The sequence below is a fragment of the Cydia splendana genome, chromosome Z, assembly GCF_910591565.1.
Source record: "Cydia splendana chromosome Z, ilCydSple1.2, whole genome shotgun sequence".
Taxonomy (NCBI): Eukaryota; Metazoa; Arthropoda; class Insecta; order Lepidoptera; family Tortricidae; genus Cydia; species Cydia splendana.
Window position 1 is genome coordinate 13,834,282 of NC_085987.1, and position 26,843 is coordinate 13,861,124.

A 26,843-nucleotide genomic window follows, 5' to 3' on the forward strand; every position below is an offset into this window, starting at 1 on the left:
TGTCGTGCCACGGCGTGCCTGTCGCAGGATCCTGCGTGAGACACTACGCGGAAACAAAATATCCACATCCAGCATTCAATAAAATTAATATCTTAACGACAATTACCATTATTGTGTCGGTACTTTTATTTTGGTAAAAACAAGAAATAACGGTGAGAGATTTGGCATAACACTCAATGGAAGCTTACTTGAAATTCAATTCACAATCTCCTTAAGCGCCGCTTCGGTCAATATCCTTAACTGTGCAAGTATGTATGAAATTCTCCTTTCTTTAAACAAGGTACTTTGGTTCTATTTTTGGAAGCATATTTATGAGCATGATCTTACGAGTCCGGTCCGCCGCCCGCGCCTCCCCCGAGGGAAGCCGGCCATTACCTTATTTCCACATGCCATTTCTAGTTTCCTATGTCTGTCCTATCAGTCACTTAACACTTTATTTAAATAGGACAAATGCTACTATGTAAAACTATGGTGATAAATCTAAATGCCGGGGCCACACTAACTAACGGGAAACGCCGGGAAACTATCGCGATAATTGACACTTTTCATACGGCCGCACTGGGATTATCGCGATAATCGCGTTTAAAAACGGCGTTTCCCGCTAAGTAGTGTTGCCCCGGCATAAAGGGCAAATAAACTCGATAATCTTGATAGTTTCATTATGGAATAGATGCGCTAAACCGTCAGTTTAGAGTTCCATAGCCAAAACAGAACACTTGTAGCACAGAAAACCGCCTAGGTGGTTGGTCTGCGACTTGTAGTTTCGTCGTCGGTTAAATTGTGTTCTAATGTATGGGGAAGACAAACTAATTATAGCCAGCCTTTTATGAATGTAGTATGATACCTTAGGGTATGGTGCTTTACGCACACTAGCGTCCCTTCCCCTCCCCCTGACGCATCATTCAAAAAGGGGGGGTCCCCTTTTTGCATGAAATATGTCCCGGTTCACAGTTTTTTACATTTTTTGAGGAAAGTATACATTTTAGGAAAAAAGTGTCAATGAAAGAAATAAGTAGGTAAATTCTTAATAAAAAAGGTCATATCCATTATTTTTATATGATGCACCATATTCATGTATTAGCTTGTTAAAATTCGAAATAACATAGTTTTTACTTAGGATTCGAAACTCATTTATTATACACAATGTAACACGAGGAATCTGAATAATTTTAACAGCGTATTCCTGATCATATTTAGAGACAAAGTTGTCCTATAATTTTTTTTGAAATCCGGCTAGTTTCAGAGTTAATACCAATTAAAAAAAAAAACAAGTTTTTATTGTTACATAGTACAAAACGCCTTTTTGATAGCGATGTTGCTACTATGGGGCGTAGTCTAAATATCCTTATTGATAAATGTCAAAAAGTGACAAGTAACAAAATATATATGTAATATATATATAAAAGAAGGAAAATATGTAATATGAGTTTAGGTCAATTTCACAAAAAAGATTTTTTTTTGTTTTTTTTTTTTTAATTTTTTTAATGTATTTGTACATAAAAAGTAAATGCTATTGGTAAACTTGTCACCCAAAATGGATTTTTACTTTTTTTTTCGTAAACTTAGCTTTTGCAAAGTGTTACTTGTCACTTTTTGACATCTATCAATAAGGATATTTAGACTAAATCCCATAGTAGCAACATCGCCATCAAAAAGGCGTTTTGCACTACGTATCAATAAAAACTTGTTTTTTTTAAATTGGTATTAACTCTGAAACTAGGCGAATTTCAAAAAAGTTTATAGGATATTTTTGTCTCTAAATATGATCAGGGATATGCTGTTAAAATTCTTCAGTTTCCTCATGTTACACCGTGTATAATAAATGAGTTTCAAACCCTAAGTAAAAACTATGTTATTTCGCATTTTGACAAGCTAATTCATGAATATGGTGCATCATATAAAAAAAAATTAATATAACCTTTTTTATTAAGAATTTATTAAGGATTATTTCTTTCATTGACACTTTTTTCCTGTAATGTATACTTTCCTCAAAAAAATTAAAAAACTGTGAACCGGGACATATTTCATGCAAAAAGGGGGGGTTGCGTCAGGGGGAGGGGAAGGGACGCTAGTGTGCGTAAAGCACCATACCCTAAGGTATCATACTACATTCATAAAAGGCTGGCTATAATTAGTTTTTCAAAAAACACAATTTGACCGAATCATACAGTGAGCATCAATAGCAACGGATAAAACAACGCTCCATAGGTATGTACCTGCCATCCTGGAATAATTTTCCTAATAGAGATATAGGTACTTATCTCTACAGTTCACGATGTAAAGTAACTGTCACAGTCTAATTGTGCTATACCTATAAATACAAGGATTTAAATTTTTGTTAAGCTATTTCAAAATTCAGATTAGGTACTACTCGTATAAACTCAACAAAAACATATATTATACGAGTAGGTACGTCCGTGAGATCTTAGAAGAACCTTCGGGTCTCGGCTATAATCGGACGTAATCGTGTAATAGAAAATGACAGTTTCAATGACTTTGGTTGACGAATTAGTGGCAGTCCAACACCCAAAGAGTGCAGTCGTTTTTCTCGTCTTGAACTATATAGAGCAGTTAATACCATCATAATATATTCGTTATTATTTCATTAGATATTTAAAAAAAATGATTTTAATGGAGACACGAGACACGTTTCAAAAAGGGTATATCTGTAAATAGTCAATCGCGGGAAATTGTATATAATGTATATAAATATTTTGCGAAGGAAGCGGCAACTTTTAAGAAGAGCGATAATTGAAAATATTTTAATAAACTTCAAGACCGGGTGATAGAAGCAACAGGCATTTCAAAAAGTACTTTAAAAAGAATTTTAAACGAAGCCAACCAAAAATTTGCGAAAAAAAAATTTTAATGGAAAAACATGATGTGCGACTTAAAAGGACACAATTTTTATCTAAAATAAAAAAATGTAGAAAAGAAGGAAAAGAAATGGTGTATATGGATGAATCGTACATACACACCTCGCACGTTAATGGCAAAGGCTGGTCAGACTCTAGCAACGCAGGGATTAAAAAACCAATTTCCAAAGGGCAACGTCTTATTATAGCTCATGCCGGCAGTGAAAATGGTTATATACCTGGTGCGTTGCTTATGTACAAATCTACGGACACAACGGGAGATTATCATAAGGAGATGAACAGCGAAAACTACGAGAAATGGCTTAAAAATCAGCTCATTCCAAATTTGCCGCAAAACTCTGTGCTAGTAGTTGATAATGCCCCATATCACAACAAACATACCGAAAAGTAGAGCTTGCATGCCGGACAGATTTTCCGATATTATAATTCCGGAACTGATACAACTGAATATCGAAAATTCCGGAATTGGATTTAAGTACTTTTAGTAGGTTTTAATACGTTTATTATTGAAAATTGTTAAGAAACTACACTATACTGGTGTTTTTGTTGTTATTAAGTGCCTCTTAGTCATTCAGTGAACTACTTATACCTACAGTATAGGTATATTTTACTTTTCTGTTTGCTAAAGCATGGGCTAATAAAAAAAAGCATGCGATTTACTTGCTTAGAATAGTCAGAATAGTCTGAATCCTACATAAGCGTATTTTAGGAATTGAAATTCAAAAATATTTGGATTTTTTATCTTCGACTCAGAGAGAATACTAGGTTAGGAAGAGTAGGAAGCTATTATATTTAACTATTTTATAAAATTATGCATCGAATGGCTAGCAACTATAGTTTCTCCAAATAAATACCCCGTATGATAGAACTGAATAAAAGTAACCATTTTAATAAGGTGATAAAATATAGAGGTGTAATAAAACTTACTTCAAATAAAAATATCAGAATTTCACATTTTTTGTTGTTTTTTACTAAAAAAAATCGAATAAAAATATGATGAACCCTGATTCCGAAACCAGTTCCGGAATTCCGCAATTGGAATCCAATATCGAAAATCAGTTCCGGAATTGGAAACCATCCAATATTGCAAGCCCTACCGAAAAGATGCCAAATTCGAATGCCCGGAAACAAGATATGATAGATTGGTTGAAAACTCGCAACATTCCAGTAAACACCCGACTAAACAAACCCGATATTTACGAAATTATCTCAAAACACAAACCAGAACATATTCAATATACAATAGATAAAATAATGGCTGAACATGGTCATTCTGTTCTGCGGTTACCTCCGTATCACCCAGATTTTAACCCTATCGAAAATATATGGGCTCAAATAAAACAATATGTAGCCCAGCGTAATGTTGATATGAACATGACAAGCATCAGGAATCTTCTCCAAGAAAAGGTTAATATGATCGGTCCGGAAGACTGGCGAAAAGTTTGTCAGCACGCAGTTAAATGTGAAGAAAATTTCCGTAAATACGAAAATAGAATTGATAACTACAGTGACCAATTTATAATTGATACACATGACTCCGATAGTGATGATGATAGGCTCACACCATAGCATTAAAAATGGTAATATTAACGCAGTTTTCTAATCTTGAAGTTTTACTTTTATATTATAAATTCAAATCTACTTCTCCTTATTCTTGGTCGTGACCTCATGACTGAGGGACGTGACTTTATTGGGCTATTCTTTCTGTCACTGCTCTCCAGGCCGTTCGATCTTCAGCCATTTGTATAGTTGCCTGGAGTGAAGTCCTGGTAACGTCTTGGACCACATCTGTCCATCTTCTGGGTGCACGCCCTCTGCTCATTCGTCCATCGACACTCCCAGTAATAATACGTCTTTTAATGCGTGTGCGACGTGCGTGCCACGTCTGATTGTATGATCGAAGAAAATCCAATATGCGATAGGTATTCTCAGCTCTATATAATTTCTTCCAGAAGCGATACATTGTGAGATGACATTCTGTTTTCAAATTTACCTCCGGTCGAAATTCAAATTCTGATTCCATTTTATTTTAATTATGACAATAAGTCTAATCGCTATATAGTTATCTAGCGAAATTTAATTTAAGTTCCTTTAGATTAGGGTTTATTTTATGTTGATGCTAATTGTCCACTTAACTTTTTACGATAACTTCAAAAAGTTTTATCAGCTATTAAGAAAGCAGATCAGCAGTATCACCTTCGTACGTTACCGCCGATAACCGAAGTCTTTTTCTAAATTACGAAGGTTCTTCTAAGATCTCACGCACTGTACTACATAATTTATACACCGAACGAAGCCTTGCTTTACTTTTAAACTAAGAAATGAAACCATGCATCCTCTCGCAAACCGAATACAAATTCTAATTCAGTGACAATATTTTCTTAAATGCGATGCGATGTTTTCTTAATAGAGAACATGCGCAAATTTACCAATGCTAATAAATGGTTTAATAAAATAAGTATTCTTGTTACAATTTGTTCTAATAATATTATTGCGGGGCATGGTTATTTTTATGACTAAGTAACCTTCGTGGAAACCTTAGTTAGATTAACCCGCGTTACATGTATTTTCCATTTATATGCAATTATTGCATGCCTTTACCATTAATGATTGCATCATTTCCTATTCACTCACAATGTGTCCGGTGCATGTCATAAGGCCTCGCAGGCTGCATAGGTTTCACCAGGTCTACACGGTAATGAATAATTAATAAATAATTCTCGCTACAGCAGTGTAATGATTGCATGCAGGTAAAGGCCGCTGGCACTGCGCATCTGTCAATTATGGAGTCACGAAGGCTGACCGTAACACGTTTAGTCAACACTTTGCCCTTTGGGACGTTGCAAATCAAGGATTCGTTACCTCGTAGGTATCCCCAAAGACTACTTGCGTCACATTAGATAAAGTACTACACCTTTTACTTTGATAAGTAGGGCTTCATTCAACTGCAACCGATGTAATTCCAAATTAATCTGATTATCAGTGCTAGAAGAAAAGTCTGCAGCGATTTTGATAGCCCACGCAGTGCAAGTGTTATTTATACGTCATAATTTCATAGACGTTTGACGTTTTAAATGAGACTTGCACTGCGTGGGCTATCAAAATCGCTGCAGATTTTTCTTGGTCTAACTCTATCTACTTTGCTGTTGAACAGATTCGAAGTCGGTCTCATAAAACCTATTGGTAAATACTTATGTAGGTATCTAGTAGATAATATAGGTTGAGTCTGTGCGGAAAGAGAAGAGTAGTAGAATGTATTGGATCCCATACGATACGTTTCACGACTCTTCCCTTTCCGCACAGACTTCTATAACAAAACGGTGGTTACGAATTATTACTTATAGCAATCAATAATAAGACATAACTTTTCATATATTTCATATACCTAAATAGCAACAAGTCTAATAACGTTGATAACTTGATAAGTTATATTCTCTAATTGATACAAACGTATTAGGAATCAATTTTATTATTGCCTTCGTCCAACCCCTATTTTTCCTTTCAATATAAATAAGCATGGGAGGGGTGTCCGATATTATTTGTAGGTAATGTAATGACTTCAATCTAAGTGTTACTAATTATTACACGATCTGTACCAAGGTTTCCCGTCATGAAAAATATGAAACCTAGAATTAGTGCTTAAAAGAGTCAGTCAATGTCAGATGATTAGACACGCCGATAGATCCCAGGGAATATTACGCAAAACTCTGCGTAGAGGGCGTCACTAACTCAATCACATGGCCTACCGTGAAACACGACACTCGAAAGTTTGGTTTCTGCCTCTCTATCACTCTTGCTTATTCGATATAGAGAGGCAGATAGCGAAATTTCGATATTCGCGTTTCGCGGTAGGCCACCTGTAAACAAACCGCCTTGATGCATCAAATGTCATAGTAAAAACTTGTCAAAAAACTGTTTAAGGCGTAGTAGGTATAAGTTGCTCTATGGTTTACTAAACAAATTAGTGCTGCACTCTGGCGGCAGAACATTGCAGTAATACTGCCTATTAGCACATTGCATATTTTTACTTGCGGACTTTTTAGTCCCGCTATATCCTAGTTGCTAGTTGCTAGACTGTTCACGGATAAAATTAAAAGCAAAGCTTTAATATCATGCGTGTTGACGTAATTACAGGTATGGAAGTAGGTATTACAGAAACAGATAAACATTCAGTAGTCCTGCGGGCTCAGCACGGTTCCATTTTGATCGACTATCACTATGCGCGTCCCTTTCGCACTTACATACTTGTTAGAACGTGACAGGCATGGTGACAAGGGATAAAAACTCGACCGTGCTAAGCCGCCTGTAAGACGTTAGTTTGTAGCAACTTCTTCACTATCCCACTCTGCTCATAAAGTTATAGCACTTATAGCACATCAATTTGTTGGCATGTTGTCACTGAATATCTGTGCTCTATTACGATCTGGCCAAGGCTTGCAGTGGCGTCAACAGACGCGTTCCGTACACAAATCATAAACGTTGTTATAGACTACAGTTATGACTGCAAGAATTACAGGCACGTGGTCGAAGCTGTTATCCAGCGTCCTAGATTTAGCCCACGCAAGTGCTTCATATAACTTTTCATACTCATACTAGGAGTCATGATCGTTTAATGCAACCATAGTGTACGAGTAGTACCACTAGTACCTACAGATCTTAATAACTAAGTAAGTATAGTGAGCTGTAAACGTTTATTCATAATGTGCCCAAGCAATATTGTAGCTCGCTGTACATTCAGAGTCATACAGGCCCACGTAGGACATTGCAATGTCACATTTTAATTTACAATTATTTATATACCTAGTATGGCCCCAAAAGCGTTCGTTAAGCTAACTAATGTAATGTGATTACAGTGATTACTGTACCAATGCTAAAGTAAGTCCAGCTAAGCTAAAAGTTAAAACAACAGAAAAAATTAAACGTGCCTACTGATGCGAGCACACCCTTGAGTCAAACAAGTTTTGATAACATCTAAAGTGTGTATCTCCCGTAGAAAAAAAACAGGAGCGTAACATATAATTATCAAGAGATCATTGACCCCTGTTTCATAAGTCAGAGGTAATCACTAATCATATAGCTACAAACGCTATGAATACATAATTACACTACCTAACTCCACCCGGTTGCATTCTTAAGAAGTTCGGTTGCCTTTGACTAACTAATCGCAAGGATTGACGCAGGCGCTGATGTTTACGTTATTGGCTGACATCTGATCTTCCATCTCTGAGGAGAAACTAGGCCTTATTCGGTAAGTCTGGTTTCCCCTGAGTGTTTTCATTAATCACAGAACTTGCAAAAGCTCTCTCTGTTTTCGCAGTTCCCTTGCAATTTGTGCTATATAGGTTCCACTGTATGTACAGTATATGGAAGAATTCCTCAGAGATGAACATTAAAACGCACATATTACAAACCTCATAACGTGTGTGTCATTTTGATGTTCACGGGCAAATTAAATTCAGCACACGGTACGCGATACCTACGCAAATGTATTATAAACACACGCTCGCTTTTAATTGTGAAATCAAGGAAGTTAAAATGAAAATTTAAACAAACTACGTTCCCAAATGTAACGAGTTATATGTACATATAGTGCCAACATATTAAATTAACTTACCTAACATGCCTACTGCATCATTAAGATTACATACAGTGTATAAATGTATATATATATATATTAATAAATGACATGTTTTTAAATAGATGTAAGAGAATATATGTAGATAAATCGCTTTAGTGATTTAAAATACCTAGATTAAAAAGTATGTTGTATAACAGGTAAGCGAAGTTCAGAAGCGAGTTGGGTATGTACTTTCCATTCCACTCAAATATTTGTTCTTGAATGGTCCTTGAACCTCCTAGCTAATGTTCCCACATGTCGATATCGACATCGTTAACTTTATTTTATCTCTAACTACATATCTAATCATAATATTTGAGCCACAACGATATATTTAGGTCAAAAAAACATGGAGGTATTGGAAGGTCGACACGATCCGGGGACAATAATTGCCTGGAATGTTCCTACATTAGATTATCACCTCGGTATATGAATTAAGGCGTAGGTGGTTGAAGTGAGAATACAAGTAATAATGTCTCATGGGCATTAGATACAACTTCGAGGATTGTTGACAACTTTAATAAAAAGTAGCTCCATTACACCCTTTCTTACCTATTTAGTTTAATATTTCAAATTTTATAGAGTATAAAATGTGCACAACCAAAATTTGCATAATTTCAAGCATATTACTTGTCGGGGACTTGACTGGCTTATCATTATCATAAAGCTGAAATATAGCTCCATTAGAACAATGAATACTAAGTAATCGGTCTAAAAATTCTACGTACCTAACTACCATTTTTAGACTTAAACTTCTGTTATGTATAATTTCGGTGCATATAAAAATTTAAATAATTAACACGTCACAAATACAGGCATGGAATTTCTTGAAATGTATAGAAGACTACAAAACGCAAAAGGCGCTGTTCTTATTATCAATGTTTTCATAAAATATTAGCGACAACTACGTATATTGGAGCCATGAGCAAACAAGGTAACGTACCTAAATGTAGCTAAGTTACTCGTACAGCTCAATAAGTATCGAAGGCGACGACTGGTCGACCAGGTCCCGGCCAATGGCAAAAATACTATTCATATTAGTTTCCTATATGGATATTGGTTACTAATGCTTGTTGTAAGGTACTTCTACCAACAATGTGTAGTTTGCTTTTATGGCAAGACGTAGGGCCGCGGCCAGGGCTAACCGCCTAGACAGCAGGCCTAATGATATAACTATAGGTAGGTTAAGTATTTAAATTAATTCTGAGGAAGACCCGATAAACTTGTGTAAGTAGGTAACACACTGCGAAACTACATACTATAATTTAAAATTATTATTTATTAACACTTGACTGCCTATCCATCAACTCGAAAAATCAAAAGCACTCATGACACACATCCGCCCATCGCCACGCCAGCAGGTCACACGCTCTGATGCTGATGCCAGGAGCACATTCAGTAGCCGCATTGCATTGCAATTTGCAGCCGTACGCGTCGTTGGTACATTGGTACCTACTATTAACAGGGGACGCACACGCGGCCTGAGGGTTATATTTTTGATATAAGTTTATTCTTTGTTATGAAATAAATTTAAACTGCTACTAGTTAAATTTAAAGTATTAACTTATGGCTGTTTCTCGCGCTGTAAAGATAAAAAAGATAACGATACCAATATTATGTATAGTATTATGTGTAAGCACATCTACATACATCATCTTCCTCGCGTTATCCCGGCATTTTTTGCCACCTGTGGCACCACCTGGGGTCTGCTTGGGAAACTAATCCCGAGAACTGCCAACTGACCTTCCAACCATCTTGTTGCAGTTAACAAGGGTAAACTAGACAAGACCTTATTAGGATTAGTCCGGTTTCCTCAAGATGTTTTCCTTCACCGAAAAGTGATTGGTAAATCATCATCTCCTAGCCGTTTTCGGCTACAGCGACTGCTTTTCTCCCGCTGAGAGCGTCGCTGGTGCGCTCTCAGGTGACTGACGTTGCCAATCTTTGCAACAAAGATAAATATCAAATGATATTTCGTACTTAAGTTACGAAAAACTCATTGGTACGAGCCAGGGTCTGAACCCGCGACCTCCGGATTGAAAGTCGCGCGCTCTTACCGCTAAGCCACCAGCGCTCTATGTAATATGTTATGTCTTAGATAAATACATTAAATAAATTGATTGTCCATTGTACTAACCTGGAAAATTCGGCTTTCCCCAAATTTCTTACATGGAACCTCAGAGAGAACCTTTGTTTACTGGACTATCCAGTAGGATAGTTTAACCACGTTAAAATGACATTATAATAAGAATAAGAATAAGAATATTTTTTATTGACAATAAAAGTTTAACAGGTACGTTACAGTTAACCCCGCACTAGGCATGGCCTGTATCGCGGGGTCATGATCATCACGAGTTACCAGTGATAGAAAATTATAATTATGTATATTAAACATAAGAAAAGGAATTAGGAAAGAAAGAGGAGTGTGAACTTGTGTGTTTGTAAGCTTGTTGTGAGAAGGGTGGTGTGAATGTAAATGTTTATTAGATTTAAGTGTGTTCGAGCGTTATGAAAAACTGAAACTGAACTCGAGGAATGAGGAAGTAATCCTATGAGTATGTGGAGTTAGGGGTCACTTGGGAAGGATTCAGAATTTCTTCTGAATCCTCGTAGTTCCAAGACTTTAGCAGGTTTAGTATACGAATTTTTGCCTCATATACGTTACAGTGCCTAATGTCACAAACTTTAACTACTTTATTGTAAATGTGCGGGAAGAGAAATGCCGAGAAGCGCTGCGCAAAAGAAGTGAGAACACGAGGTTTAGGGATACTGTAAATTCTACTTCAAGTGAGCGATTGATGATCCGGCAGACGACTGGCCATAATTTGAGTATATAAAATAACACGTACAAAAACAATTTGCGAACACTCAGGACTTGGGCTTCTTTGAAGAGTTCAGTTGTTGGATATCGACGGGGTCGCCCCAAACAGACCTTCAGAACCGCTCTTTGTGCGCGCTCCAAAATTATCATGAACGATTTCCCAGAGCCTTCCCAGGCAAGTATACAATAGTTTAAAATTGATTGACAGAGGGCTAAGTAAACAGCTTTAAGTATATCTATCTAATATTAATACCTACCCAACTAGCAAAATAGTCGTATAAGAATTGATTTACTCAGCCTGTAATCGTATAACAGCCGAGTTACGGTTGTTGAAGCACCAATATATCGTATAATAGCGGTTAACTCGACTATTTAGCAATTTTCGCTAATTAGTGCTATAATCATGTCGTATAAACGTTTATAGCACTATCTTTTAGCACTTTTATTCCACCTTTTAATAAATGCTGAGTTAGCGCTACTAAATCACTTTTATTCAGCATAATTGTTCTATTAAAATCATATAACAGCTATAGATTAGCTAATTGTCTGAATAAGGCGCTTTAATACAACTGTTACTTAACTCTCTTCTCTGTTGTTATAAAAGCAATCAAATAACCATTTGGCAACAATGCTGCTGTAACAGCGCGCTTATATCATAAATCGGGTAATGGGGTTCAAACCGCTGTTATAGGAGCTGAAGTGTATTTACAGGTTTTATTCAAAATGTATTCAGCTTAGAGTACTTTTAAAGAGTTTTGAACTACATTAACATCACAAGTCAGCCATGTTGACGTTTCAATATAGTCCGGTGGCCTACTGCATGAAACCCTACCTGACAAAAAAATAGAATAATCCTACTCTGTAGGGGTAGCTGACTTTTAGTAGCATCAACTGTTCTTGGTCGGCCGCGGCTTAATTTGGAAAATTTTGCGCTAATGGCAAAAAAGTGGCACAAAAATTCATAAAAAAAAACCCCATCGTATAATAGAATGAAACTTGCATGGTAGGATAGCTGCCTTTGAGGACAGCAAAACAAAACTGGTCAGCTACATCCTGTGTTGGCAGGTTCTTGTGTCCGACCGAATTTGTGGTACCACGTGACAGCTACAATTTACCTCATCGAAAAATAGAATCAAAACAACTGATTGTAATACCTACATTAAATTTGTTGACATATGTCTTGGTCGGCCTCACCTTAGCCTGACAGCGTTTTCAGTCCGTCCGCATTAAAAAAAAAGTCAATGGCAGCTATCCTACCATACAAGTGACATTCTATTTTTCGATGAGGTAAATTGTAGCTCACTTGGTACCACAAATTCGGTCGGACACAGGAACCTGCCAACACAGGATGTAGCTGACCACTTTTGTTTTTTTGATGAATATTTGTACCACTTTTTTGTCATTTGCGCAAAATTTGCCAAGTTAAGCCACGGCCGACCAAGAGCAGTTGAAGCTGCTAAAAGTCAGCTACCCCTACAGAGTAGGATTTTTCTATTTTTTTATCAGGTAGGGTTTCATGCAGTCGGCCATCGGACTATAAATCCATAAACATGGCGACATCATGTGCTATAAGTGTAGCAGTAAACGCAGTTACTCGACTTATAGTCGAATTAATGAGATATAACAGAAACTAGATCGTGTAAGCAAATTTTTACTTATTTTAATTAATATTTTTTTATTGTAATTTAAGAAAATAGGCAGCCCATGAATATATATGAACCAGTGCCTTTAGTTTTATCAATAAAGTATTTTTCGCGCTAGGTTTTACTGTATTACGTGTACTTACAGACAGTAAAAACTTATGTACACAATCACGGTAAAAATAAATGTCATGGATGACAGCAGTAAAAAATACTTAAGTACCTTTTTGTTTTATTAGACACGCGAAGACGATTAGGCCTCAAACTTAATCAAATAATTGAAATATAATCGCTTACCTGAGATCGTTTTTAGCACATATTAGTTGAATAAAAGCATTTACTGCACTCTTACACATTTAAAATGCCGAGTAAAAGCAATCCGGCTACCTTTACGAAACATTTTTGCTGAGAAAAAGCAGTGCGGCTGCTTTTATAGAACACTTTTACTGAGTAATAGTAAATTGCTAATGTTTATAGAACAAATAGTCGAGTAAAAGCACTATCGTTGCTATTAAAACACTAGAAGTGCTTTTATCCACTTTTACTCAACTCTTACAGCATCGATTTGCTTCTTATACAGCGCTTACTCGATTTTTATAACACTTTTAGTCTGTATAAGTGCGCCTTTTCGCGTTGAGTAAACGCTTACAGGACTTTTACTCGACTGTTTTTACACCGTTTATAGCACCAAAAAGCGAAAATAAAAACGTGCTCTCAACTTTTATAGCACATAGATTTGCTAGTTGGGTACCTATCGTAACCATAACATGTAGTTTAAAAAGTATCTATCAATTAGAAATGATTCTACTATAGCCATAAGTTTCCAATGGTTGACTGTACATCCTAATAATTTGCTTATTTCATAGGTACAATTAGTAGGTATGTAGATTATGTATTATATCTATTTTTATACCTACACAGCGCTCTATAATTATACTTACACAGGAACATGAAATGGCCACAATTAAATTTAGGCCCCGTATCATAATTGTATAAATGTCAAAATTAACAATGCGGAAATTAGATTTCCCATTTCCTAAACTGTCACGTGAGCAACGTCACATGATGGCGCTCGGCGGGATGATGGGGCGTATTCGGAGCGTAAACCCTGTACTAATTAGAATAATTCACGTCCAGCCACAATACTACTCGTACCTATTCGGCCATTAGCCATTCATTACCCTAGCTAGACGGGTGAATTATCGCCGAGTCACCGACGCTCTTTGTTGTCCACATAACGAACTCGCGGACGAATTCACTGAATAATGTTAATCGTCGGAACAAACGAATGTTATCTGATTTACTAAACTAACGAACTATGTCGTAAACCTTTCGAGCAATGAAGGGGCGTCGAGATTCATACTTATCAGCGTATTCCATCATAAACTAATTTACGCGTTTCCTGCATAAACAGAGCATATCATTAACAGCGTCTACATTTTTTTAAAGCTCCGCTCGATCCACGGGATGGGTTTACAGACCATTTAACAAAAAAGATTGTAATATGTTTAATTTTTACAGCATAAACGGTCATGGGTGAGTTGGGCACGAAGCTCGGCTTTGACGAGTTGGCGGGAGGAGCAGCGGGCATCAGCAGGGCGCTATTGGCAGAGTTCATAGGTAAACAAAACACATACGAGTACAAGTACACTCCTACATGTCAGATAGATAGGATGATATTGACCTATTTACTAGTTATCGGAATGGCGTGAAATTTCCCATGCGTGTGTCTCGATGATTAATATGATAATGGACAATCTATAAAAAGTTACCTTGCCTACGACTACCAATTCCCTAAACGACTTTGTTTGAGTAGTTTTTAGGGTTCCGTACCCAAAGGGTAAAACGGGACCCTATTACTAAGACTTCGCTGTCCGTCCGTCCGTCCGTCCGTCCGTCCGTCCGTCCGTCCGTCTGTCACCAGGCTGTATCTCACGAACCGTGATAGCTAGACAGTTGAAATTTTCACAGATGATGTATTTCTGTTGCCGCTATAACAACAAATACTAAAAACAGAATAAAATTAAGATTTAAATGGGGCTCCCATACAACAAACGTGATTTTTGACCAAAGTTAAGCAACGTCGGGAGTGGTCAGTATTTGGATGGGTGACCGTTTTTTTTTTTGCTTTTTTTTTGTTTTTTTTTTTGCATTATGGTACGGAACCCTTCGTGCGCGAGTCCGACTCGCACTTGCCCGGTTTTTGACAATTATAGGTAGGTACATAGGTTTCTGATGTTGTTCTAAATAATAGAAGTCTAGTGGAAAATATTGTATCAATTAACTATTTGTAGCTATTACAGTAGGCATCAATAGTAGCATATGAAACAAAGCGCCAGAAGTATGTGCCACCCTCGATTACTTTTCCAAATGCATAGAGATATATCTCAGTAGTTCGAGTTCAATAATATCTGCAACAGTTCAATAATTAAACTTTGTTTTATAATTAATATAGAACAATTATTGTTCTATATATGGACATAGAATGATACCATTGATGCATAGTCTAGTATATTGATTTTGATGCTGACTGTACATCGATAGGTAGTTTCATAGAAGCGACATTCCTAGGATTTAAAAAAAGATATAAATTTTTAAGAAATCAAAGTTTCTTCATACCTGTCTGGATTGTTTATTAATCTTATATCTTTTTTTTTTTGACGCAGGGGTTAATGCATTTACGCATCTCACCCCCGAGATGGGGAAGCCCATTGGGGTTGGTATGTGGGACTCGTTCCTTCTGGTATCATCCTCTGCTAGCCAGAGGGGAGGAGAATACCCACTACTAACATATATCCCCTACGGCGTCACCCTTTTTGCCGTTATAGTCCCTGGTGTTCACTTAATTATACGGCAAATGATGATGATGGAATTTCCTTTTGCAGAGTTGCTCCTTTTGACTCACAGATTGATTTAGAAAGGGGAACCAATCGAATGTTTGATGCAAAATTTTGAGTTAAGCCACTCTTAACAAATCAGACAAAATAAAGTGGCCAATAACTATAGCAGTCACCCTGCCTACTCTTACATGTGTTTCACGTAAACTAGTTTATGATAGAAACTGTTTTTGTTCAGGAAACCTGATCCTCAACCTGTTCGGCTGTGGTGCCTGCGTGAACATCGCGCAGACGAACGCTGCGACAGACATCGTACTCATCGCCCTCGCCTTCGGTTTGGCGGTCTTCGCCATCGTCTCAGTGAGTACCGTTTTACTTTACAATGGACGTTTCATACCGTTAGTATTCACAACCAAATTAGCTTGAACCCTAAATGGCTCACCAATTAAAGTCCGTTGAGTTTACCTAATAAGTTTAAGAGTGTTCTCAAAGCATAGAAAGCCTTGCCGGTGAAGTAAAAATAACCTTTCAATCTTAACCTCCTGACTATGACAGAGTTCAAAATTTGCCAGCTTAAATTGAACTCTGTCAAATTGTAAAGAGTCAAAACTTCAAATTCAAACCTTATGTACTAAGGGTAGGGTGCCGGTCATCAGGAGGTTAAAGAAATCTTTGTCTAAAAATAGAATCAGACACTTTTCCTACCTACCGCTTTATGCCCTTGAACTAATATATATACCTACCTAAGGAATATATTAGATTTCTAAAACACCTTGTATAATATAACCGTTATTTTGCCCACTTGGAACTATCTACCTACCGGTTTTACTTAAACATGGTTACACCCACTACTACTCGTATTGTTGTTTCTAAAGCCCCCTCCAGACTATGTGCGTGAATCGCGTCGCGGAGCGAACATATCGCGAAGTTGACGTATGACACCACACTGGCACACTTCACGGTGATTTCGCAGTTTGGTTAGCGGCAATATGGCGGAAAAGCAACAGCTGATCGAGTTTAACTGTTAGTTATCTATGGCATCATACGTGATTTAGCTGTTTTTCCATTTTGTTTTATTGTAAAACCGTAAAATACAGCTGCTTAATATAATATAATCATAATATAATTAATATTTATCTTGCCACAGAGGAGCCAAAATATTGTGTAATGTGGAGTCTTGCAAGTTCGCGCTTCGCGTCTCCTTTGACGCGGGCCGAAATACCGACAAAAAACGGAGAACTAGGCGCGAAGGCGTGAACAATCTGCGAAATCGACGCCACACTCGCGTTCGCGGCTTCGCCCGCGATTCACGCGCATAGTCTGGAGGGGGCTTAATAATCGCGTCGTTTTGTCAACGCAATGCACGAGAAATGTCACACCTTTGAAACCTGGAGCCATATTCGACTTTTGCTTTTTGATATTCTGTGATATCGGAAATATTTGTTTTATTAAAATGGTCATGATCTCGTGATAGTTAATTGATAGCACAAAATTTGTCATGTCTACTTTAATATACATACTTGGACTTCAACGCATTGTGCATATCATCAGTGAGCAGTTAGGACCACATTTCATAGCGCTGACTAGACGCCGGCGCCGACGATTTAAAAGAAGGCTATACCTATACCCAGTTATTTATATAGACATACATATTAAAAAATTTCAACCTCTTAGCTAGTCCAGTTTTCTAATATTACGGTACAATAATATGTAATTCAGTGAATATAGATACTCAGATGTAAAGGAGACTAAAAAAGTTATCACTACTTTTAATTAGAGGTTATGAAATGTCTAATCTGAAAAAAACGGGGTATATCTAGTGTGTATATTTATGTCGGCGAGTGTGGGGTGGCCTTAGGCTTAGGTTGTTCATTTTCATAATAAGGGATATGGTGGCCATGTTAAGAATTATCATTCAAAATGTCGAACACTGGTAAAATCTATGCAGCATAATACTCTATCTATAAACAAATGCTGCAATCTTGGCAAGATTTGAATTTGAAAGAAAACAAGTTTGTTTCATTTAGCAGGGAAAGAGTAAATAGTTCGTAACATTGGGCCTTACTGACCGGTACACTAATAAAATAACGGAGCCAACAGCCAACTAACGTCATCGGAGTATGTGCACTATGTGATGTGACACCGCTTCGTACCACCTGGCAATGAGCCCTAGCTATTTGTCTAGTAACTCTGATGATAAAAAACAATTTGATTTCTAAAACTATGATTATTGCTTTGTAAGCATTTTCATCCCTAAAATCTTTATTAGTCAAAAAGTAAGAGGACGTCCAAGGCTTGTAGTGTTTCTTAATCGAGGATTATTGTCTATTTCGTGATAGTAGACAGTAATATTTCACTTTTGGAAATACCTACCAACGTGTGATTATAAAAAAGTGAAAGTATGTATATTCCGTTGAGTTTGACTAACCAACTAGGTGATATTTGGCTCATAACAGTCATAACTCGATATAAATCCGTCCAAAAAACGTCTCGTTAAATCAATATCGCTCAAAAAATATCAACAGCATCATAGATAAGATAATTCATGTTGTAATAATTTACTGAACGAAGCCACTTGCCAGCGACATTTGTTAATGTTTAACAGTAATCGCAAACAGATGTAGATAACGTATACTCTCTCTAAAGCATCTGATTTAACTCTGCTTGCTTTAGCCGTATATCTTTGCACAGGGAGCTAAGCTAAGGCGATATTTGTATTGACTTAGTGTGTACAGTAGTTTTATGCCTCTGTTAGTAGGTTGCCTGGCTTTGTTGGAAGTTCTTCTTCTGTTCGGACTTCATTAGTCGCTTTTATACTTCACCGTGATCGCCCACGGTCACGGCACGTTCTACCGTCACGAAAAAGCAGGGGAGTTCACCTAAATAAGTAGATGCCGTCACTTTTAAATTACCGTGGGTGGTAGTTGACGTCCACGATTTGTCTTCAACATTCACAAACCATGTATGTCTACGGTAAAGTACAAGCGACCACAAAATTTGGAATATACAGGGTGTCCCATAAGTGACACGTCACAGTGACACTGGAGGTAGACCAGGCCAAGAGGACCCAAACCAACTTAACATGACCCCAGTAAAAGTGGCACGGTTTTCGAGTTATTGCCAAATTAAGGTTTTTCATGAATTTTGACCGTTTTTAACATTGTTGGTGCCAGTGTGCACTCGGAAAGGTCTCGAGTTAATTTTTTTATGTGTACGGCATCATGAATAGTTAATTAAGATAACAGAATAGGTATTTTATCGATAAACAATGTAAAATGCAAAAAAGTACTGGTTTAATCTTGAATTAAATTCACAGCGAAACATTAATTTCGGCTTTGACCACCTGTCGTGAAAAAAAATTACTAGAAAAATAATGAGCAAATAACGTCAAGCTATTGAGCATGTTATGCAGATTCAAAAATGGTATGACACATGTACCTTCCTGCAATAAAATAGGAATTATTCGAAAGTCTGAATTACGTGAAAGAAAATTAACTTGAAGTTTTACAAGACGGTGCCAAGCGTACATACGAGCCGGGGTAAAACAATTCGAGCACCTATAGTAAAATAAAATTATTTTAATAAATTGATTAAACTTCAACCTGCAGTGTTTTATTTTCTTTGAACCTTTATCAAATCAATGATATCCTTAAAAAGGGAGATAACCATTTTCCATCTCTTTCTTTTAGGCATTTGGCAAATACTGAATAGGCGTTTTTTTTTTATTTCTGTATCCAGAATTAGATACCTATCTTAACATAAATCGTTATTTTTACTAAGTAGCAACGGATTGCAGATTTCCTAGTTTTAACTTATTTTTTATGAGGCTTTCGAATAATTCCTATTTTATTGCAGGAAGGTACATGTGTCATACAATTTTTGAATCTGCATAACATGCTCAATAGCTTGACGTTATTTGCTCATTATTTTTCTAGTAATTTTTTTTCACGACAGGTGGTCAAAGCCGAAATTAATGTTTTGCTGTGAATTTAATTCAAGATTAAACCAGTACTTTTTTGCATTTTACATTGTTTATCGATAAAATACCTATTCTGTTATCTTAATTAACTATTCATGATGCCGTCCACATAAAAAAAAATAACTACGAGACCTTTCCGAGTGCACACTGGCACTAACAATGTTAAAAACGGTCAAAATTCATGAAAAACCTTAATTTGGCAATAACTCGAAAACCGTGCCACTTTTACTGGGGTCATGTTAAGTTGGTTTGGGTCCTCTTGGCCTACCTCCAGTGTCATTGTGACGTGTCACTTATGGGACACCCTGTATAATCAATAGTCATAGAATCTAGATCGGTAGGTACTTTTGTACATCCCGCGGATCCCGCCTTGTAAGGCACAAATCGGAGGCAATACTAATATTACTAATAATTACTCTAGCACCTTATGACTACTGTTTGTTCTTGACCTAAACTAACCTAAAAAGAACCTGGTATAGTTCTTGTTAAGTTAATACCAAACCTACCAGCCTCTTTTTAGGGTTCCGTACCCAAAGGGTAAAACGGGACCCTATCCCTATTACTAATTAGGGTTCCGTACCCGAAGGGTAAAACGGGACCCTATTACTAATTAGGGTTCCGTCCCCAAAGGGTAAAACGGGACCCTATTACTAAGACTCCGCTGTCCGTCCGTCCGTTCGTCCGTCCGTCTGTCACCAGGCTGTATATCTCGTGATCTGTGATAGCTAGACAGCTGTAATTTTCACAGATGATGTATTTCTGTTGCCGCTATAACAACAAATACTAAAAACAGAATAAAACAAGATTTAAGTGGGGCTCCCATACAACAAACGTGATTTTTGACCGAAGTTAAGCAACGTCGGGCGGGGTCAGTACCTACTTGGATGGGTGACCGTTTTTATAGTTAATGGTACGGAACCCTTCGTGTGCGAGTCCGACTCGCACTTGCCCGGTTTTATTTTTGTTGAGACTATACCTACTTGACGCATTGAAACAAGTAGCAGTGTCGACAATGGCTTTAACTCTTGTTGCTTAGCAATTTTAAACTTAATATGATGGTTGTGTGCAGGCGATAGGTCACGTCTCGGGAGGGCACGTCAACCCGGCGGTAACGGCGGGCCTAGCGTCGGCGGGTCGCGTGAAACCGGCGCGCGCGGTGCTGTACGTGATCGCGCAGTGCGCGGGCGCCGCCGCCGGCTCCGGCCTGCTGAAAGCGCTCACGCCGGAGCGCGCCGCGGGCAAGCTCGGTGTCACCGCTCTCGGCAACGACGTTACTCCGCTCCAGGGCTTCGGCATCGAGTTCTTCCTAGGTTTCATACTCGTCTTCGTTGTATGTGGAGTAAGTAGTTATTTGTTATATATTGTATTTAGGCAGTGTTCCAGTCATCGCCAATCTGTGAAAACCCAAAGTCAACTTGCTTCACAGTGCCCATGCCTGTAACAACCTGTAATGACAAAATAATCTATTAGGTACTTACCTCTGTTAATTGAAATGTCATCAACTGTGCCTCATACGAATTGCGAATATGGCTTTTGTAAATCATCATCATTAAGTTCAGAGTTATTCTCTTGTCGGTGGAGTATCTTCCAGCTTTCCCTATCTTGCGCCAACTCTTTGACTTTTGGATATTTTTGTAAATCCATTTTCATAATCGGTTATAATTATAAATATTGGTTAGAAATGTTATGATCATGACTTATGACCTATTGATTCATTTTAAATTCATTTAATTGTCGACATAATGGTTTTTTCTACTCAATCTATTTATCATAGTCACCATCAATTAGTCACGAACACCGATTATATATAGATACTGCAGTCATAATAGGTAGGTAGACTACGACCTCCAAATTTGTAGCATATATATTTATATACGAGTACTTACCTCTTGTATTATATTGTTTTTTTTTTCTAAATTCTAAATCTTTGGACACTATAAAAACATAGGACATTAAGTAGGTCAAATACATAGGTACATACTCAGTACATAGTAAATGGACGTGAAATGTCGTCGATATGGTATGTACCCTATGTAGGTACAGTTAGCATCAATATTAGCGGATGAAACGACGCGCCTAAAGTATCTGCCACCCTAGAATACTGTTCCAAATAGAGGTATATCTAGTATCTCTACAGTTCGCATTAAATAATAGGAATCTGTTACAGTCTAATTGTGCTAGGTACATATAGATACATATCTATTTTGTTAAGATGTTAAGAGTTAAAACTAACAGAGCTTAACAAAGCCGTTAGAGAATGACTTTTGACGCGTAGTTTGACCCGCAGTTTTTGGTGCTGACTGTACCTAAAGTGATTAAACCATCAACTGTATAGTTAAGTAAATGCCGTAACATTAATTTGTATTGATGTTGGTTGTGTAGAAATCCACAACCACATTACCGGCTCAATGACAAAACGTTATCTACCATGCAGCAGGTAATTATTCAACGTCGATCTCTCGCGCCTGCGGGCTACGAACCTTTTAAAATAGCACGTAATGATTATAATGATATAATAACGTCTACGTCATGCCATGCCATGAGTACTTTGCTTATTCACTATTTTTTATAAAAACACCAACGTGGGCCGCGGGCATGGCTTGTGTTTTTCACTGCCACATAAATTATTAGAACTGTATTAGGTAGTTATAGGTAGGTAAGGGGATTCGGGGATAAAATACCCAGTTGACCTTCAAAACCTTAACAGTCGAGTCACGTATAAAATTGAATTTGTTTTTTTTATTTCTAATAATTAAGAACTTGGGATCCTCAGGCACCAAAGATTCAGTAGCATCATAAATGTCATAATATTAGGTATATTATGCGTATTTGCTAGTAGTGCCTAATACTTATTATATTTTGATAAGTTCTTTCTATGCCTCATATAATCACGAAATTGTGGTGTCAGTGAATATCAAATGTGGTCTATATTAAGTCTAAGGTAGATCTCAAGTCTTTAATAAAGTTCTTTTATTACATATAGTTAGTTCAAAATAAAATTATAAACATGATATTAGCGGACGGATGGGGAGAATCAAAAATTCAAAACAATACGTGCATAGCTATAGTATCTTAATACCTTTAAACGAGCAATTAATGTTTATTTATATATTTCGGGGATCTCGCGGAAACGGCTCTAACGATTTCGATAATGTTTGCTATATGGGGGTTTTCGGGGGGGTCTAGCTAGGTCTTATCTCTGGGAAAACGCGCATTTTTGAGTTTTTATATGATATTTTAGTATAATTTGAGAACGTAGACCTAGGTCATTTTAGCGGATGATTAAACGGCGACAAATTCGACAGAATTCTTAGAGAGGATAACAACTCAATAGTATTTCAAGAAAATACCAGCAGCGTCACTCCTTGGCGTTCTCGTCGTCGCGTGATTGACTACGATATTGTTCGCTTGTCGGACTATAGGTAGACATAAAAGTAAGTCAGAATCTGCATAATCAATGTTTTTATATTTGACTTGGACGTAGCTACATAAATCACATAGGTACACCGATTAACGAATGATTAGAGCCCATTCAGTCTCCCCGGAGCCTAGCCAAGATGACAATCGTTGAAAGAAAACGCCAACCGAATACTTAATGTATGCGGAAATAGTCACGTGACTTTTCGTAGCATCTGTCATCCCGATATCCCCGATAGTCTATTCGGAAAGGATAGACTCTATCGGGCTCTATATGTATTGAGGATATATACATAGGTATAGGTAGAACGCATTGGATCCCATACATTTCACGACTCTTCTCTTTCCGCACAGACTACATTTTTTATTGAAGTGAAAACTTCTTTAGAGGCTATTCATAAATTACGTCATTTCAAATTAGGGGGGGGGGGGGTCTGGACATCGGATGATGTTAGCATGGCGTAGGAGGAAACGGGGTCATTCGAAGCATGATTTTTGGAGGATTTTAGGGGAGGGGGGGCAAAAATCGTCAAAAAACGATGACGTAATTTATGGACAGCCCCTTAGCGGCGCTGTGCACTTTTTGTGATGGGGCAAAAATTTTAAACTCGCGACAGGTCACGTGACCGTAAGATTCGTAAGACGTAAGACGGACACGTGACGTGGTCGAAAAACTGTTACAATGTCATTGAGTTTTCACTTCTGCCGGCACTGCCGGAGTGTTTTTTTTTTTTGGCGTTTGTCACATGTACGAATATCATCTTGGCCAGGCCCCCTGCTGGGCGCCTTTCTCGTCAGCGATTCCATTGTATTTGCTCCTTTTTATTTAAACGGGGTTTCTTGGACTCAAATTTACTGTAGGTATGTGTATTGATACATGGTCTAGGTCTCAAATTTACTGTAGGTATGTGTATTGATACATGGTCTAGGTACTTACAATAGGTAGTTACAATCATGATCCGGAAATTATTCTACTGAACTGAACTTGCCAATTTACTTGGAAGCCGCACTCGCTGAATCATTCAATAAAATGTTATTCCAACGTATTACAATACAAAGAACTATCTAGCAGATAAATGAGTCATTATATAAAAACCGCAAAGAATATCAATGATACGGCGTTGATTACTACTACTTAATCAATGGCGTCAGTTAATAGTAGTTGTATGATTAGGTAGGTACAGTATCAATGATAAATAAGATAACAACACTGCGCGAACCGCGCCCATATATGTATATTTTTATGTATAGGTACATATTTACATAATATAAATATTATGGGACAATCTAGCCCCACAGTAAGCTCAATAAGGCCTTGTGTCGTGCTTATATATACATATATATACTTAATAAATATATATACTTAAGTCGAAGTGCCCGCGCGAAATCGCCTGTTCATACAAACGTAGTCCTCATTTTCCTCTCTGGATATTAACATTATTGAAAATACTTAGACACAGTTTGTTGTATATCAACCACAGCTATGCAAATTTATATGAAATCTGTTTTTTGCACCTAAAAATCTAAAAAAGTCAAACTTTAATTTTTACTTTATTATGTTTTTGCTAGAAAGTGCATTGTTTTTGTTCTAAAAATAGATTCCTCGTCCTTAATTTATCCGAAAATGATATATACATAGGTATAGGTATCACATGCCCTAATATGTATTAGAGAAATGTTGCTTCAATTGAAGCGCGGCAGCGTCTAACTTTCCCCCTTCCCCCCACTAAATGTGCCGTGGCTCTCGATGGCTCCCGGTCTGAATCTACTCAAAACAAGCTAAGAGTCATTAACTGTGCCAAGTTTCAGCGCATATATGTGACGTTCCACGGGAAAAGGTACCTTATGAGGGTTTCTAGTTTCGGAGATATGAAATGTTTTGTAAAGAGGTGAAAAAATGCTCAATTTTTTTTTATTGTGTGATCTGAAACCTTAATGCGTAACGTTTGTTTACCTGTTTTTATTTTTGTTATAAGTTAGTTATAAGCCTAGTAATGTCGTCTCAGAGTTTAGTAGAAAAGGTACCTTATGGAAAAAAGATTGAAAATTCCCAAAAAAACTAGTCAATACGGGAAAAGAAGTTTGGTAGATTGGTAACTGTATTAGCATTCTGCAAAACTAATTTGATAATTTCAGTTCTGGTTGGGGCGCCTCGCAAATATTATAACCGTACATAGACCGACATCACAAATCCAAGTAGATTGCTATTAAATACCAAAGTTACTCTCGTCAAGTCTTTCTTAACTAGAATAATCTTCATTTGGTTTGGTCGCATGCAGTAAATCAGCCATTGGTTTGCTGAAAAATGCCAATACCCGACGCATTACCATATGGAATATCTGAGGTCATTGAACCTCAATGCCGCTTATCTTCAATAGCAACCGAAATATATTATTGATAAGAAATAGACGATTTATACCATCTTAACCCCAAAATATTATTAGTTTATCCTAACTGTTCCATCATCATCATGCCTCATCATGTAACTTGACCACAAGGTACCTTTTCATTACATACAAATTATTGGTCTTTTTTAAGATTATTATGACGAAGAACTAATTAAATTTGGGGCAGTTTAATGTAAATTAATATTTTCTATTCATAAAAGATAAACTGTAATATGATTGATATTTTGTAGTGATGTATTATTAGATTTATTTCCATAAGGTACCTTTTCGTAAATGTATGGAGCAAATACTGTTATTGTTATGTAAGTTTAAAGTGGCATAAGGGGTTAAATATAGTATTTAGTTGGGGTTTTAGGATTTATTTCATTTGAATGACAGAATTTCTTTCATATGTGCTCAGAAAAATTGATTGCGTGTCACATTAAAAGTAAAAATATTCAATTTTGTGATTTTATATGAAAAAGTCAGAAAATACATTTTCACCTCTAAATCGGTATTGTTTTTTGCTTAAACTGTCTGTCAGTGTCGTTTTCTAATAGATAAAATTTAAATCTTGAGAGCTCATTGCAATCAATCGTAAAAATGAAATAAAACTTTATTTTCAAGAGATTGGTTAGTATACACATAAATCAGTCGATATCAAAAGTTTCTATTTGCATTACAGAACAAGTCGCAATATTTTTTTAATCTCAGATATATAAGGTATTATTATTTGTAGTCAACTACGTAACTTACTTCAGGAACATAGTTTTTTAGGCGGCTAAACTTAAAACTTCTCTATCGTAAAGTTGCTCATTTCACAACATTATTTTCAAAAAATCATATCTCTGTAACTACGCAACCTAGAAGGTTGATCTTTTGTGTTATCGATAGCTTATTTATTGTAGATTACTGGGGTATGCATAACTCCATACCCGCCATAAGGTACCTTTGACCGTGGGACGTCACATATAGACACAAAATGCAAGGTTCCCATTCAACGGCGTACACTATCAAACCAGCTATGTATATTGAACCTTCGTGTTCAGGTCTGCGATCCGAACAAACCGGACGGCAAGCCGACGGCGCCGCTGGCGATCGGCCTCACTGTGACGCTGGGCCACCTGTTGGCCGTCGACTACACCGGCTCCGCCATGAACCCCGCGCGCTCCTTCGGCTCCGCGCTCGTCGCCAACGACTGGGCCAACCACTGGGTAAGATAATACAAAATTAACAGAATAGCCCGGTGACGGTCGGCCTCGCTGTGAT

General features: G+C 37.2%; 1 protein-coding gene across 1 annotated transcript in view; it reads left to right on the plus strand.

Moving 5' to 3' along the window:
- Positions 1-26,843, plus strand: part of LOC134804467 (aquaporin AQPcic) — a 49,216-nt gene that overhangs the window by 13,001 nt on the left and 9,372 nt on the right. Inside the window, exons 2-5 of the mRNA XM_063777517.1 lie at positions 14,476-14,574; positions 16,030-16,151; positions 20,840-21,109; positions 26,624-26,788. Coding sequence (XP_063633587.1) covers positions 14,487-14,574; positions 16,030-16,151; positions 20,840-21,109; positions 26,624-26,788 — 645 coding nt within the window. The 5' untranslated portion in view covers positions 14,476-14,486. The remainder of the gene's footprint in view (positions 1-14,475; positions 14,575-16,029; positions 16,152-20,839; positions 21,110-26,623; positions 26,789-26,843) is intronic.